At 31.4% G+C, this 18,614-nt stretch overlaps 1 protein-coding gene and 1 non-coding gene across 2 annotated transcripts; one reads left to right on the top strand and one right to left on the bottom strand.

Moving 5' to 3' along the window:
• Positions 1–3,205: 3,205 nt before the first annotated feature.
• On the bottom strand, positions 3,206–3,277 carry TRNAC-GCA (transfer RNA cysteine (anticodon GCA)). The gene has a single exon. It is a non-coding gene; the product is annotated as a tRNA-Cys (tRNA).
• Positions 3,278–11,330: 8,053 nt separating this feature from the next.
• Positions 11,331–13,310, top strand: LOC132313606 (remorin 4.1-like). The gene is made up of 2 exons (XM_059812442.1): positions 11,331–12,115; positions 12,709–13,310. Exons 1-2 carry the CDS (start codon positions 11,486–11,488, stop codon positions 12,898–12,900), a joined length of 822 nt encoding a protein of 273 aa, XP_059668425.1. The 5' UTR covers positions 11,331–11,485; the 3' UTR covers positions 12,901–13,310.
• Positions 13,311–18,614: the final 5,304 nt, after the last annotated feature.

Here is an 18,614-nt window from a genome sequence, read left to right on the forward strand (position 1 = left end):
TTGTTTACCAATATACCCTCCCTCTCATGCATGGATAATTTTTTTTTTTTTTCCCACTAGCTCAAACAAAAGTAACAGAACTCCAACACTCAAACCTCTCATTTGGAAAAGTGGAGTTTAGTGAGTTAATTTTCATTGATTCACTAGTCATGGTGTTGGATCACACACGTACAAGTGTTCTATCTCTGAAACTTTGTTACCAACTTGCTAGTTTGGAATGACTAAAATCATGCGACTATATCACGATTTAAGTCATAATATGTCTTGTGTCTATGTTTATTGTAACAATCGGCCCACTGGCTACTATATTTAGGTCCTCTTATATATATGAATTTTTTTTTATATAATGCTCCTAAAATAGTAATTTATAAAATTATTTCTTATATATGTTTTTTTTGCCTATTAGCTTGTGTTATCTTATGAACTCCCAAACTCTTGCCCTAGATGCATCTAAAAATCAGTCTTTAATTTCCCCCCATCCTCTATCTAGTATCATATAAGGTCATGAAAGAACTTAACCGAATTTAGGATGCAAAATTATCCAATAAAATTGAAGAAAATGAACCATTTCATCTTTTTATTCTCTTGATTTGTTTTTGGTGTTATTATGTTTGAGTTGTCTAAGTTAGCTTCTTTTAGCTTCTTTTTTCTTCTTCGAGGAGTTAACATTTTAAGGGATTACCTCAACTAAAATTTCACAGTTGGAATAATCATAGCAAGCTAGAAGAAAATATGGAGCATAAAGTCGGGCAAAGGTGAAAATGCATGAAGAATGCGGGTGTCTTATAACTTGTGATAAGAAACATGTGGATTTCATGGTCATTTGTTGCTATTTGAATTACTAAAGGAGAATATGTAACTACAAGATTTATTTGAATGTGCCAACTATAAATATTTATTTATAGTAAATAGATGGTAAGTGATTATTTTATTTAGAAAAATGATATTATTGACAGTTTTAATACCCGGACTTAAAACCGTCATATTTTACTTAAAACCAATATAGATAAAATATGACGTGGTTATTCTAGAATTTCAACTTAAATATGTATCGTTATTACTATTATTTATTTCCATAAAATACGTCTCTTTTTCCTTTCTTATTTTTCAGTTTTTCATAACCTATTTCCTTTTTCTTTTTTCTTTTTTTTCCATTTATGGTTGTATCATCATCATCATCATCATCATCTTTTTTCTTTTTTTTTTACAACAAGTTTCATGGTAATCAAATATAAGAATTTGATTTATATAAAATCTACAACAAAAATTACAATGTATTTGGAATCAGATAAATTATTAGTTTTGATCATTATAACAATTCACAAATGCATATCAAAATAATTGGTGTATATTAATGATCAAAGATACAATGTTTAAATATAACAAGGGATACACAATATAATTATATATAGGAGATGTCTGAAATATCTCAAGAGTTCTTACAGAAATACAATGTCATGTATATATATAACAAATACACAATTTGATATACATGGTAATTGACACTTTAATCGCCTAACAAAAATACTAGATTAAGATGAAACCTAAAAAAAAGATTACAACTTTCTAAATAGTTAATTACCTTATATTTTAATATAGGTCCTATTATATTTGACACATAAATAGCCACATAGATTGGGTGAACTAGTATGCTTTTATTTGCCGGGCTAAATAGCAAGACTCTTTTATGTAATTAAGGTAAATGTAAAATGATAAATATTTATGGAAAATGATATTATTGACTACTTTAATATCCCGACTTAAAACCGACAGCAATAAAATATGACGTGATTATTCTAAAATTTCATCTTAAATATGCATTATTAATACTCTTATTTGTTTCCATAAAACACCCTATCCTTAGATTTGAAACTTAAATATGCATCTTATTTGTTTCCTTAAAAAATTAAAATTACACTCTTTATTTTTGTTTCTGGGAGTCATATATATCATCAGTTTTGATCATTATAACAATTAACAAATGCCTATCAAAGTAATTGATATATATTAATGATCAAAGACAGATGTTTTATATATAACAGGAGATACAAAATCTAATTATATATGGAGATGTCTGAAGTATCTCAAGAGTTCTTATCAATATACAATGTGATTGATATACATGATGATTGAAAGTTGAAACTTTAATTGTTAACGAGGAAACTAGATTAAGATAAAACCTAAAAAAAAATGTCTATAACTTTTTAAATAGTTAATTACCTTATATTTTAATATGTGTCCAATTATATTTGACACATAAATAGTCACGTAGACTCGATAAAATAGTAGGTTTTTATTTATCGGGCTAAATAGACTCAATATTTATTGAAGGGAAAATGCTACTTTGTTATTATCCCGAAATACCAAAAAAATTACTCCATCTATCTAATATCTATTACTCCGTATGTTTCGACCCACGGACATGTGAAACCAAAAAGGGGAAAAGGAAAAAGAGTGAGGCTTTTTTGGTAATTTAAGACCACCATATTGATTTTTATCCCCAATAACGAAAAGAAAAATAAATTAGGTCAGCATCGTAATTATAGATTCGAATAAGGGTCGCAGTTAGATCTGATTGTAGAAGTGGCATGGTCTTATCGGTTCACCCATTGCCACGTTATTGACCTTCTAGAAGCCAATCAGAGGGACTTTGGTGAGGAACAGTCATTTACACAAATACCCCTGAGAATTCGACATTAATACAGCCCCCGTCAACGAACACCGGTTGTCGTTGATCGAAGCTTATAGGAACTGTGCCAAAAACAAAACAAAACAAAAAAGTTATTTAGAAAACATTTGAATACTCAACTACTTAAAATGCCCTTAAGTTAAAATAATAATTTTAATTTTAATTATTAAGGATATATTATATGTATTTTGAAATTTTTATAAGAAGAATAATTAAAATTGATGATCCACGTATATATTAGAGATCAACATATTTGATGGTGTTTTTTTTTTTAGAAAAATTGTATAATTATTTAACTATAAAATTTATCAAATGGACTAATCATTCTTATTAAAAACACCAAACATTATACATAGTGTCATGGTCATAGACTAGTTAAACAAAATATTAAATAATAATAATAATGCATATCAAGTTTTGATATAAACTTCCTTGTAATTTAGGAAGATAATAAAAGTAGTAGGATTAAGTGATTAAAATATTTTTTTTTCAAGAAGGTAAATGGAAAAGAACTTGAGGGCCCTACCGGGTTCGAACTGGTGACCTCTTGATCTGCAGTCAAATGCTCTACCACTGAGCTAAGGACCCAATTGTGATTTATAATTTATGAGTAATGTTATTTAGACCTATTTGTTTAGTCAAAAATGAGTTTTCTTTGTTTTGATCGATTTAACGAATAGGTTCAAATGTATGTCCTATCTATTTAGGGGTGGGTAAATAATTCATGTATCCGCGAATTCGATCCTATTCGGTCCGATCAGATTGCATTGTTACACCCACAACATTATTCATAAATCCGTAACTCATAGATCGGATCACGAATTAGACCGTTAAAAATCCGATCTGATACGTGAGTCCGATTCGTGAAATTTATATATATATTTTCAAATAATATGTTAGTCAATTTAATTAGTTAATGATAATTTAATGGACTCTAAGAATGTATTGTATTAGTTAATAATTATTTAAATATATAAATTAATATTAATAAATAAAATTTTATCTATTAGGTTAAAGACAAATAAATAATAAATAATATTAATTAAAAATAATAATAATAAATAATTTAAATAAAACTCAATTTGCGAATTTAATCGTCATTCCACTGACCGAATCCGTGTGATAATGGATCCATGGCCACGCCTATATCTATTACATCACAATTATAAAATTTAATAATAGTAAATGAAAATCTTTTTCTTTGTTCTTTTTCTTGTCAAAATATAAATTACTATATAATCACGTTTTAAACATAATACGGAGTAGTGTTGCGTTGACATTTTAACATTATTATTGGTTACTTTTTCAAGGGTTTTTATGTTAAAAATTGGCGAGAGCAATGGCAGAAAACAAAGTCAAGAGCTGTTTTTTGTCCGTATATATCAATATATCTAAGGCTTTAAAAGTAATTTCGTCTTTGCTTCTTCTGAAAGCAGGTCTGATTTCCAATTGGCCAGTCAAACTTGACAATTTGAACGAATCGAATATAATATATAAAAAATATACACTCGTTGGCCACATTGTTGTAATAATATGTCCACTCCCACAATGTTTCCACGTGGAAGCAGCAAGTTTCTTCTCACCAAATTCCTTGCCGTCCAAAAGTCATTTCCATCTAATATTGTTAACAAAGTTTTCTCTCACCTAAAAATAAATAAAATTAAATTCTGACCATTAGTCAAATTTTAAGTTTCGTTTGATCATTGATTTTGTATTGAGTAATGGACATTGTTTTGATTCCATTAATTTGTTATGATTAAATTAGATTGACGAGCTCCGCTTACGTTTATTGAAGTTACAAAAATTTTTTATTTTTAATTAAGGTTAAATAGTCTAACAAATTTTTTTTTTTATTTGTCTTTATTACTCACAGATTGAACTAATGAAATAAAACTTAAATCTGTCATCAAGTTTAGTTAACTTTGCCCTAACACCCTCTTTCAGTTAGTTGATTGTTAGAAAAGTTAATAATCAATTAATGTAAAAAATATAATGCCTAAACTACTATTTTCCAATTTAAATCATTTTAATCGGGACACAAGTATCAACCTAAATTAACTTAGATATATCATTTTAATTTAGGCATAAACCATAAATTAAAGAAGTGCATGTACCATATGTGTAAGAATATGGAATACACCCATAATTGGTCATGTCACGTAAAATCCAAAAAACATCTAGGGTTTCTAACATGATTTCGTTCATAATTTTTAATTTAAATCAATGCAATGAAATTATTATGAAATTCAATAATATTATGAATATATATATAAATCAAATGAAATTATTATGAAATTGATTTTGAATTATGATATACAATTTAACTTATTAAGCCAATAATACAAATCAAGGATTAATTAATATATTTTATATAATGTTCATATTTTTTTCTCTATTTATTTATTCTTTTCTTTTATTTTCTTTTATTTTTTTTTTCATTTGCCTCGCTTCATTTTATGAATTGAATTGATTGAAAACACTAAAACATTAATGAGCGTGAAACATATAATTAGCTTTACCAATCATATGCCTAAATTAAACATCCAAAACTCAATAAAAAATGAAACAAAAGGTCCACGTCATTTATGCCCTAGTTGGTTTCAAACTCATTTATGGTGATTAATTAACGAAAGGAGGTGTCAAGACAAAGTTAACCAAACCTAAAAGGAGATTTAGACTCTCTTTTTTCACTAGTTGAATATATGAGTAATAAATGTAAACTTGAGGGGGTGTTAGAGCATTTAACCCTTTTTATTATTTCAAAAATTATTCTGACTTTTTGTCAAGTTATATTTGGTACACTACAAAAAGAAAGAAATAAAATGATAACATTAGTCACCAGAAAAAGAAAAAAAAAAACGAAGATAATATCTTATTGTTTGATGGATTAATAAAATAAAATAAAAATGATAGTAATCATGTTTCAAAAAAGAAATGAGAAGAAATTATTTTAATTATTTTTAATTTTTTTAAAACAAGAATGTTAAGAATTAATGGTTACTTGTTAAAGGGGAGAAAGAGGGTACAAGGATCAAATATAGACTCCCAAACACATATAAATCTATTTTTACAAAGTGCTTCTAGGATATATATATTTTTTTCTAAAATATTTTTCTTTTTGGATGTTTCAAAGTGCTTCTAGAATATATATATTTTTCTTTATATATTAAATTTCTTTAAAGAGTATTGAACTTTCTTAATTTATTTAGCTTCCGTAAGCCGCCTTTTGGGCTATGTATGTCACTGTGTTGAAATTTCTTCTACATTCGCCTTTTACACGGCATTACCGTGGGCTTATACTTCCAGAATTTGAGATTTTTCACTTTTTCTAGAACTGATAATATATATATATATATATATATTTTCTAGAACAAACACTTTAATCTACTACCATAGTGTACTTTTACCAAAAAGGAAAGAGTCTTATCATTGGATTTTTAATTGCCCATTAGTTTGTTAAGGGTTGGTGTGGTATAAAATTATTTGTCAGGAATCATATCAATCATCACACCAGCCTCGTTTGATACCTTGAGGAGTCCAAGTCCAACAATTACTAGAACTACGAGTTCTCTTATATAAACATATTTAACATTAAAATGATGTCCCCATCGTACCTTCCAACATGCTTATTCGAACCGTTTGTGTAACACGTATGTCCGTGCATGTATCATACGATTGAATGTGCCCGTTACACAATGTAATGGGTGTAATGAAATTTCGCTAACGGTCACTCGAACAAAAAATTAGATCAAATTACAATATTATAATAATAATAATAATAATAATAATAAATTCCAACGGGCTGATCCGAGATTGGTGGTTATTATGGTTACTTGTTAGCAAAAATATTGTTCCTACCACAAAAACGTTACTTGTTAATGGTCCTGGATTGGATTGGGTTGAGTTGGATTTTTGCCTCGATTAGTTTGGGCTTTAGTTTTGGGCTCCAATATGGCTGTTCTTTTTCTTGTGTGGGCTGTTTGGCTATGTTTTTATAGTTTTTATTTTTTATTTTTCCTCAGGTATGCCCCTAATATATATATATATTGTAGAGTATAGAATTTTGATGAGAAGTAAATGCGATGCATACCATTGCACCTAGAAGATGAAGAACAAAAATGAAGATGGGGAAAAGGTCTAGGGATTTATAGAATATTATTGCATTCATGTATTGATGAGACCAATTCCAAGTGTTGTCTAAAATAATTATTTGTGAGACCACTTCTATTGACTTGTTAGCTTTGGATTTTGTCAAAATCAACCCTCTCCAGTCTCCCCATCCAACTTGGATACTAGATTCAGAGCCTTAAGACATATATAAGCTTGTCATTGACAACTAATCTACCGCAACCCACACTTGTTCACCGTGCATTTTTCATACATAACGATCAATTTCACATCTCGATCTTCTAAGGGGACAAAAATTCGTAAGAACAACTTATAATCATTGCAATATGTATGTATATATATATATATATATATATATATATATATATATATAAAATTAAATTATCGCATAGCTACTTGTCCAACCCATATAAAGAATTGCGATCACAAATATTAATATATTATTGGATGAGAAAATAACGAGACAAAAGTAAAATATGTAACGTGAACTTTATGGCAGATGTTATAGTAAGTATAATTGAACCTATTATAACTACTATAATTGAACCTATTATAACTATTTTGCTCACGTCCAATTATGTGCAAAAATGAACATATGAAATCCATGTCACTTTCTCATAAGCTACTAAGAAAGAAAATGAAATGAAACTTAACTCGAAATATATATATATATATTCTTAAATGAACTCGGAATATTTCTAAACAATACCTTGAATTAATGCAGCTGCTGTGAAGCTTCCAGGGTCGCATGTGATGTACCATGCCCTTCCAAAGAGGTCATTCATTACAAAGAAGAAAAAACAATAATTCTACTCATTGCCCTTTGGCCTATGATATATATATATATATATATATATATATATATATATAAACACACACAGATATATATAACAACTCACTGATTGGAGTATGGTGTATACCCATCACCAAATCCAATCATAAATTTATTACAACATCATTTTCATATGCCTGAGTTCCAATACAATTGCAACCACCTGTATCTATACTCCTTAATTAGTTAATTGTGGACATGTCACATTCCACCTTCACACTTCCACTACATCTTTTCACACACACACACACACACACAGAGAGAAACAGATAGAGGGTGAGGGAGGGGGGACAAGTGTATCCTTTTGATTGGATGAGTGAGAGAACTTTAATTTTTGTCAGATGTCATGATAAAAAGTTAATAGTAGATTATCTGATGGGATTGTATTAATTAATCACGTGAGACGTGGGCATCTTGAAAAGCTAAGACACATTATCTGTTTGACCGTACATGTGTCCTCAATCAACGGGTGTTGCGTCAGCTGTTGAATGGGATGGGATTGCACCTGTGTCTTGTTACATTCCCAGACGATTACTCAACCCAAAAATTATTCTCTAGCTGCCCAGTTCTTCAAGAGTTGGCTATGTTGGACTGTGAATGGATGAATTTGAAGAGTATCACAGTTTCTATTCCCACGCTTACGAGCTTGACAATAGATGATTTGCCCTACTTTGGGTCATCAGATGAACTAAATGGTTGTGAGATCAAGATTGATGCGACCAATCTCAAATTTCTGAAGTACAGTGGTCACCTATTGAATGAAATTCTTGTATATAATCCATCTTCATTGGTCAGTGCCGATATTCACATACCAATTTTGTGTAGAGAACAAGAGGAAAGCTCGATCAGTTCTTTATATGCATTGACCTGCTCTTTAGAAGAGCCGGCTGGTCGGCCATTTTGATTTTTTACTTGATGAGGAAAAAAAACCTTCCGAACTATTTGACTTTGTATCATTTCTTCTGTAAGTAGGATATTCACCTCTCAAGAGGATTTTCTCTCTCTAGATATATATATATGTATATAAAATTAAATTATCGCATAGCTACTTGTCCAACCCATATAAAGAATTGCGATCACAAATATTAATATATTATTGGATGAGAAAATAACGAGACAAAAGTAAAATATGTAACGTGAACTTTATGGCAGATGTTATAGTAAGTATAATTGAACCTATTATAACTACTATAATTGAACCTATTATAACTATTTTGCTCACGTCCAATTATGTGCAAAAATGAACATATGAAATCCATGTCACTTTCTCATAAGCTACTAAGAAAGAAAATGAAATGAAACTTAACTCGAAATATATATATATATATATTCTTAAATGAACTCGGAATATTTCTAAACAATACCTTGAATTAATGCAGCTGCTGTGAAGCTTCCAGGGTCGCATGTGATGTACCATGCCCTTCCAAAGAGGTCATTCATTACAAAGAAGAAAAAACAATAATTCTACTCATTGCCCTTTGGCCTATGATATATATATATATATATATATATATATATATATATATATATAAACACACACAGATATATATAACAACTCACTGATTGGAGTATGGTGTATACCCATCACCAAATCCAATCATAAATTTATTACAACATCATTTTCATATGCCTGAGTTCCAATACAATTGCAACCACCTGTATCTATACTCCTTAATTAGTTAATTGTGGACATGTCACATTCCACCTTCACACTTCCACTACATCTTTTCACACACACAAACACACACACACACAGAAACAGATAGAGGGTGAGGGAGGGGGGACAAGTGTATCCTTTTGATTGGATGAGTGAGAGAACTTTAATTTTTGTCAGATGTCATGATAAAAAGTTAATAGTAGATTATCTGATGGGATTGTATTAATTAATCACGTGAGACGTGGGCATCTTGAAAAGCTAAGAAACCATTATCTGTTTGACCGTACATGTGTCCTCAATCAACGGGTGTTGCGTCAGCTGTTGAATGGGATGGGATTTACCGGGACGAATCATCTTTTGCCACGCGTTGTTATCAACAGAGTATTGATATGACGTGTTTGTACTGTGTGATTGGTACACACACTTACCTAATTGTGGTGGGCTCCTTCGATTTTCCAAAATCTTTTGGCCGACACGAAAAAGATGAGAACTGAAAGGCACTTTTTGCAAAAGTGGTCCTTCCCAATTAACTTAATATGTCAACAGTCCTTTAATTTTTGTATTTCTATAGTTCACCCACTTAGTAGCTATAACTGGGAATGATAAATTACGACACCATACAAGTTAAAAATGTTTGAGTTTAGCATAAACGGGTTTGAGTCATAAAAAAATCGATACGATTAACTCGTTTACTTAACCGTATCGAGTTAGGGTTGAGAAATACAACCCGTATAACCCGTTTATAACTCATTTAAGTCAACATGTTATAATCATAAATATGACTTATATAATATGTTACATGTTTAAACCCAATTATTATGGATAATTAAATCATTTCAACCTAAACCTTGTATGATTAAATATTAAATATAACAAATTTTTTCTATTATTTAGTATTTGATTAAATATGAAATGTTTCGTTTTGAAAAACAGGTTATTAAAGGGGTTAACACACTTACCTATTTAATAAACAGGTTGATTAGTGTTGAGAGTTCTTGACACAATTATTAAATGGGTTAAGTTTAGTTTTGGGTTTGGGTTTACTTATTTAATATAATACCCTTACATTGACATGATTAGAAATTGGAAACAGATATTCGAAAGAAACGATTGCTTAAAGTCATAGCAAACCCTGTAGCTACTTGTACTAAAAAACAAGTAAGCGAAATTCCTCCTAAACAATAAAATATGTTTACATTGGGGCGATAATCTCATTTCTTTCGACGGAGAGGGGGTCCACCTTCTTATATTTCTAGATCTAGGATCCGACTTGTGTCATAGATACTAATAAGAACTGAACCATTATGGCAATGAAAAGTTTGATTCAGAGGGAGAAGAAGAGGCAAAAATTGAAACAGAAATATCATTTGATTCGTCGATCCTCAAAAAAAGAAATAAGCAAAGTTTCGTCGTTGAGTGACAAATGGGAAATTCATGAAAAGTTACAATCCCCCCCACAGAATAGTGCACCTAGACACAAGCGGTGGAACATGTGATTTAATTCAATGCAAAACGAAGAACCTTACTAGGGCTTGACATGTCGCAAATCCTCTTGAAAGAGAGGCGTGCCTTCGGGAACGCGGACACAGGTGGTGCATGGCTGTCGTCAGCTCGTGCCATAAGGTGTTGAGTTAAGTCTCGCAACGAGTACAACCCTCGTGTTTAGTTGCGCGCCATCATTGAGTTTAAAACCCTGACACGATTATGATCCACGAATACGAATTGCCACCCCTAACTATAATCTTTTGCAAACACTCCCCTTGCTAATTTATTTCTCATTCAACCCCTAAATTAAGTAGCTTTATTCTTTATTTTATTTTCCCTTCCTATCCTAATACTAGTATCAAAATGGGGAAGGGTATAAATGAAAAGAATTCTAATTAGATGGGTTAGTAATAAGAAACTTATAAAAAAATAAGTGCTCAATTAGATTTAACAAAACTAAAAGAATAATTAAAAACTCACAAGCTACTTTCATTGTCTCAATATATGCACATCAACATCTATATGTTTTAGAGCATCACTTAATTGAACTCTCCTAATTACTACTACAAGCATGTGTGGCGCATAGTGCTTCACCCCCTAATCATAAACCATTTTACTGCACTTGTTGAAACTATATGCTTCTATCCTTTACTCTTTCTTCTTCTTCTTCTTCTTCTTCTTCTAAAGCCCAATCATGTTTAATGATCAAAGGGCTATCACAAGTAGAGAAGATCATGAACGTGATCATGTTGATGTACACATCAGAGACATCCATGCACTGACCCCACCTCAACCGGTCAATATTAGTACCGGTCGTCAAAGGGAGAGTTGGGAGAGATCATCTTCCTTGTCCATGGGTAGTGAAGGCAGCGAGAATTTTACAAGCATGAGTAGAGAATTCAATGCCCTTGTCGTTGCAGGATCAAACAATATAGGTAGCAACAACATCAACAACAATAACGACGACGTCTATGAGGGCACCGGCAACTTGGCTATGATTGGAGAGGATGAATTAATGGTGGAGGAAACCAATCCGTTGGCAATTGTACGGGATAATAACCCTTTGGACCCTGTAGGGTCACCTAGACGTGCCACTACTACTACTACTACTGCAGGTGGCTTTTCCTCCATGGTCGGTGGTGGATATGGGACGGAGGTGTCGGCGCATAGAGTGAAGAAAGAGGAGGTGGAGTCGAAGATATCAGCTTGGCAGACGGCGAAGATTGCTAAGATTAACAACCGGTTCAAGCGTGAGGACGCCATAATCAATGGTTGGGAGAGTGAGCAGGTTCAAAAGTCCACTTCTTGGATGAAGAAAGTTGAGGTACCTACGTATATATCATATGAATTGATATCAATTTCAACCCCATGCACACACGCACACACACACACACGCATATATATATATATATATATATATATATATGTATACTTGTTACAAATTTTCAACTTACCTCAGAAATTGGTTTAGATATCTTGCTCAAGTTGGGTAGTATAGTATAATACTAGTAGAGTGATCAAAATTAGCATTTATTGAACCTTTATGACTCCCTTCCCAAACAGGGCCTCAACACAATCGATAATGATGCAACTCAACTGAGTATTGCTTTTCTGAATAACTAATTTAACATTTTTTTGAAAGTACTTGCAAGTCTCTATTTTACCTACCGAGTGCCTGAAATGACCAAAATGCCCATTGCACCACATACCCAAAAATAACAAGAATGGAAATGTATATAATATATGGCCGGGGATGAAATTAAAATAATTAAGGACAAAGCATAGTTTAATTAGTAATTCAAAATTTCTATATTAAATTTGTTATTGATTATGTTGAATAGATGTGATTGGTATGTTAATGAATGAAAAGAATAAAAAATTAAGATGGAGAATTTTAATTGTGCATGGTATGTGTAGAGGAAGCTGGAGGAGAAAAGAGCAAGAGCCATGGAAAAGATGCAGAATGAGGTAGCAAAAGCACACAGGAAAGCAGAGGAAAGAAGGGCATCAGCAGAGGCCAAGAGGGGAACAAAAGTGGCTAGGGTTCTTGAAATTTCCAACTTGATGAGAGCTGTTGGAAGACCTCCTGTCAAGAGATCCTTTTTTTAATTCAATGTCCTACCTCCACCTACCCCATATATATATATATATACCCTATATTTTCAAAAACATTAATTTCAGTACAATTTGATATATATATTTGGGCATATACACAGCATGCAGCCCACAATATATATTATAGGCCGGTCCCTTCACCTTTTGAACAGTAGGGTACCCTCGCTTTTATATGATCAGTTGAGTGCTTTTAAGGTCGTGTGAGAATTTTTTAGAAGGTTTGTTTTGGTGATGGTTTTGGAACAATTCGATCTCTTCTTGCTTTGAATGTACAGCTTTTTGCTATTAGTTATGCTTGTCTAAGCTTAGTGAATTAAGATTTTCAATTTTTCTGCGCCCCTTGTACTTATGTAACATCATGTAAGAAGATCTTATGATAAATATAAAGAATAATTTTACAGCAATTATCAGCCAGGGAAAATTGTTCGACAGCGTCGAAGCAATATCAATATAGCTAGTAACATGTATAAGATTGAATCAAATTTCACCTCAATATCATGCATTTTAAATTACCTTGATTTAATAATATTAAATCAATCATACTTGAGTCAGTATTAACAAGTTAATTGAATGACTACTCTCAAAATTTGAACTCATGAGATTATCATTTTTGATAGCCTCGAGTAGTTTGATCATTACTGTACCACGCGGGAATGCACAGTATCATCAACATTGTGAATTTCTGTGAAATACAAGGTATAATTTACATGTATACATAAGCTGCACAACTTTCTTTTCTTTCACCTTCTACCTAATACCTTTTTAATTAATTTAATCCTAACTCTCCTCGTTCAAAATTTCAATACCAATCCTCATGAGACCACAAGAGGGAAGGTATCGATCTTATAAGAGCAATTAATTCATGTTAGATTGGCCGATCAATGCATCCAATCATTGAGCAATTATATTATGTACAAAGCCTAAAAATTTTGGTCACTAACATATGATCAATGGGTAGCTTAATTCATTGTACAACAAGACTTCCATATAAATTAATGCTTTTTTGAAACTAAGCCTTGAAGATCCCAAAACATTAGAATGTAGCATTGATTTCAATTGTTACACAAATTGAGAATAAAACCCTGAAAAATAAAGGTTTCATTCTTATTAGTAGTAATTGTGTGACTATACAATGGCCTCCATGATATTACAATTTAATTATAAAATTAGGTTTAATTCAGTTAGACTTTCTATAATTTATCAAATTTTTAAAGAAGTTTTTATACATTTGTAAAAATTCAGTCAGATTCCTTCTTTTTTTTTTTTTTTTACACACTTTACTATTCGGTCAACTATCAAATCTGGTCAGCAACACTGTTTGCTAACATAATAAAAAAAGGTAAATAATGTATATATCACATTTAATTTGGATACGGAGTAGCACATAATTTGGAATAGCAATATGTTTGTAATCAAATAGGGTATATATATACACACACAAATTTTCCATCATAGTTCTTCCATAGATCACTTTGATTGCTGATTTCGATCTCCAAATTTCCCACTTTGATACGTTGTACGTGAAACGTGGGTTTTCGGCAATAAAATTAAGATTTCCCCACCAGAATCTCAGGCAGCGAGTATGATTGGAGCCTTATTGAACAGTACAGAGGTGAGTGCGAAGCCGGTGATGTGATGTTTCGTTGGGGAGCACGATTTCGGCGACGGAGGAGGAGTTGGTGGTGAAGACTGATTCGACGATTGTGAGTTCGTTTCAGAAGATTTGCTCCTAGTTCTTCCACCCCTATACCCTCTCTATTTTTCTATCTCCCTTTCTCTGCACAATTCTCTCTCTAGTGTGATGAAGTATGTGTTCTCAGCCAAAACAGAAAATAAATATTATGACGCGTCGTTCATGGAGGCGGGGCGGACAAATCAGAGAACAACAGTTGGAATGTGAGAATGGATTATCGGTGTGGCTATATTTACCGGCAAGGAACATTGTGGACGCCGACGAGAAGCAAGGACATAACTGCAAGTACTGAACGGCGGACAACAAAAAATCCGGCCGCACCGAGTAATGAACGGAACTGAAACACGATGGTGGGTGCGGCGCACGGCGAGACACAACGTTGTGGTGATTTGATGACTAGTTACAGCGAAGGGCGAGTGAAAACCGACAACTGGGTGCGCTCCGATACTGTATTGGAATTAGGTAAAAAACACTTGAGACTGGATGTTTGGCTCAAGAGATAGGTAACCTTTGGTGGGAGTTCGGTTAAGCTTATATGTGATAACAACAAAAAGGGTAAATTAGTCACGCCACTCATTTATTTGATTTTGTTAACGTTTGATAAGAAATCTGATTAAATTTTTACAAATGTGAAAAATCTCTTTAAAGTATTGACAAATTATCGGTGTAAATGGATTAAACCTTATAAAATTTGATGAAAGTGGGGTGCGGGTAAAATATTTATTGTTATTATTATTATTTTTAAAAAAGTTTTGCCTTTTTGCTCGCTTTTTTCTCAATAGTGGGATTCGGAATCAAAAAAAAATTATTATTAATAGTATATCCTGCTACTTCAATGCAAAAAGTACGAGTGTTAATGGCTAAATTAAAGATCGTGTTTCAGATATAATAAAGTGAAAGATTATAACAAGAAGAATCTTCTGAATATTTAAAGCTAGGCTGAATAACAATTTTAAATAACATTAAATTTTATATCAATTGATGTTCTCCCTCTCTTTCTCAAATGAAAGAACATAGATAGAAGAATAAATAAAAAGAAAAGTTAGAAGCACAATCAATCACTAACAGTGACTACCAATTCTGTGATAATGGCGAGTACGCGTTTAAACATCATCCAACCTATTCTTCTTAATTAACTTTATATTAAAACTTTAAACATATTGACTATATATATATATATATATATATATATATATTTTATAATTTTATTTTATTATTATTATTTTTAGGTAATACAAAGCAACATATATGTTTTTGTAGTCAGTGGGGGGGTTGATGTACCAATTCTTCCTTTTCCTTGGCTCATGGTGTGTTGGGAGACAGTCCGATATACGTGTCTTGGGCTAAGATGATGTTTGATATTTTAATTTGATACTCAATTGTGAATAAAAATTGAGTAATTATCTAATTAAATATATTTAATAACATTATTTTAATATATTTAAAAATAAATAAATTTTACTTAAAATAAAATAAATATATAATTAGTGATTGAGACATTTCACTTGTGATCGAACAATTCAAATTCCATGAAAAAATTTCTCAATTTACCATTAGCTATTACTATTTCATATTTTAGTTTTATCAAACATCACCAGATGTAATAACAGAATATTTTTTTAATTGACAAGTTCATGTCCACTGCAGGCACTTTGTGAAATCATTTTGCACCAAATCAAAGGTTAAATGTTGAAAGATCAAAATGGATCTGTCCCATTATCCACTTTTCTCTTACTCTAAAGTTTTAAAATTGAAGAAAGGTAGCATGATCTCCTTGACGTGATATGCTAGATTTGGGTTGAAATCATGCTGAAATAAAAATTAAAAAGCAAATTTAATTTATTTAAAATTGTATGTATTCGACTATTTTACTTTAGTAAGATATGAGGTCATCGTCATGGTAACATCATTCCTTACTCACATAAAAACATACTTACTTTCGAATGTTGTATTATGACCATGGTTCGTCGTATTAACTGATACGCGATATATCGGCCGGTTCATAACCTTTTTTCAAGAGTCCAATACCGTTACACACCTTTATGAATTAGCCGGTTCAACCGATTTACACTGATATTCATCAGAGTCCACCGATACTGTGATTTCGAACCATGATTATGACTCATAAATCACGAGGCATTATTAATGGGTCGGGCCATGCTGGAGTTTCGAGGCCTAGGGCTAATTCCATCTGGCATTGACGAGTTATTGGATTGGATTTTACTGGGCCAAAAAAAAAATTCAGAGGCCGAAGCCTGGTTAGCTGTCTGAGTGGTTTTCGGGTGGGCTGGTTTGGATTCTGACCATCAAAATTAGCCCAAATCGAGCTGATAAATAAAAGACTGGATGATTGATACGCTAAGTATGTAATTATAACGTGTATTACAATATCATAATGATATCGATGAAAATTTAAAAACGTATATTTAATTATAAAAAGTTGAAAGCAATGAGTACTTGAAAATTAATTTTTTTTTTCATTTTGCTTGTGGATTTGCCTCGAGTAGAAATGAACCAATTGATTTTTAATTTATATTATTTTTTGGGCTTAGATAAAATAATTTTTGTTTTTGTATATATATATATTTTTTAACAAAGCAAGAAGAGTTAGAAGTTAGATTAATAGTGAGTAAATCCACCAAAAGCAGTAACCCGTTAAACTATCAAGACTTCTTGATAAAATAAATGAACAATGCTGGAAATTGAATAGAGCATTTTTCAATTGTCAGTTACTTTGAACAACAATCACTGCCATCATTTTTTGTCTTTGTTTTTATTTTTTATTTTCAATTAATCAGGTAACCCACTGATACTTTCACTGCCTTCTAAAAGGAGGAGGTGAATAAAAAATAAAATAAATAAAAAGACAAAATAATCAAACCATAACATGGACTTAATCAGACCCTATTGGGCTAGGATTGCAGGCCTGATCGGACTTTGGGGCGTAGCCAAGTCCACTAGATTAACAATCCAAAGAGAGCTGGGTTTAACCAGATGGCGTTTGCCAGCCCAGTCAGGTTTTCGGGCTTTGTCCCTTTTTCAGTGTAAGAGGTTTTTGTTGTTGCGGAATTTAGATGGTGTCAAATGTACATGACTCTAATTTCGGATTCAAACACTGTTTTCGAAAATCATGGTCCATATATATTATTATAATTATAATTAATTTTGATTAAGTTAATGAAACTTATAAAAGTTTCATGGTAAATAGCAATAGTTTAAAAGATTATCATGGATTAACACCCAATTTTTTCATAATTAATATATTATGTGTATTCATATAATCGCAATAATAAAATGTCACATCTTTTTACTAAAGCAAACTTGCTTTACATTATTCTGAAATTTCTTCTTACTTTGCGTAAATCATGGTGTATGCTACAGTAACATTTAATGTGACATTTAAAAACATGTATCCAATTAATGTCACATTTAACGTGACATTTAATGCACATGTAATTATTCAAGAGCGCCTGCTACCTTTTTCCTTGCGTCGTCATTTCGGTTCAAAGTTGGAAAGTGTAGTAAGTGTGACGAAAAGTGACTTTTCTTGTCGGTGATTATTTTATGTGCAGTGTGAATTTCTTATGTTAATTATTTTAGTGTAATTACTACACTAGGTTTAAGTGAGTTCAATTTTGTTTAATTCTAGTACCAAAAATATTTATAAATCTAATGCATATTCAGTCTTAATGGAACTAAATCATATGATAAAAATATTTTTTAATGATCACGTAACTATAGGATATATAATTTCTTTTGAATTTAGTCAATATGCATGGCTTTAAAATGATTATATGTAAATAATCCTAAAATCAAGAGATTTCAATTCAAGAGGTAGAGTGCAACAAATAATAATAATAAAGAGAAGAAGTACAAAAATTTTAGGTAGTAGAAAAAGAAAAAAGAAAAAAAAAAATTGGAGAATGGCGTAACTTTGAAAAGAAAAAGAATATAAGAAAGCAGAGAAATTTTACTTTTTAAAGAAATTTAAAGAGAGAGAGCAAAATAAAGAAAG

The sequence above is a fragment of the Cornus florida genome, unplaced genomic scaffold (genome assembly GCF_030987335.1).
Source record: "Cornus florida cultivar Cherokee Brave unplaced genomic scaffold, ASM3098733v1 CherokeeBrave_3.0.0_Hap2_Chr06, whole genome shotgun sequence".
Lineage (NCBI taxonomy): Eukaryota > Viridiplantae > Streptophyta > Magnoliopsida > Cornales > Cornaceae > Cornus > Cornus florida.

What these genes read in the sequence shown, in the direction of transcription:
- LOC132313606 (XM_059812442.1), top strand. Translation starts at nt 11,486, where the DNA reads ATGTTTAATGATCAAAGGGCTATCACAAGTAGAGAAGATCATGAACGT. An exon ending in CTTGGATGAAGAAAGTTGAG is followed by an intron (nt 12,116 to 12,708) that starts GTACCTACGTAT and finishes TGGTATGTGTAG; the next exon opens with AGGAAGCTGGAGGAGAAAAG.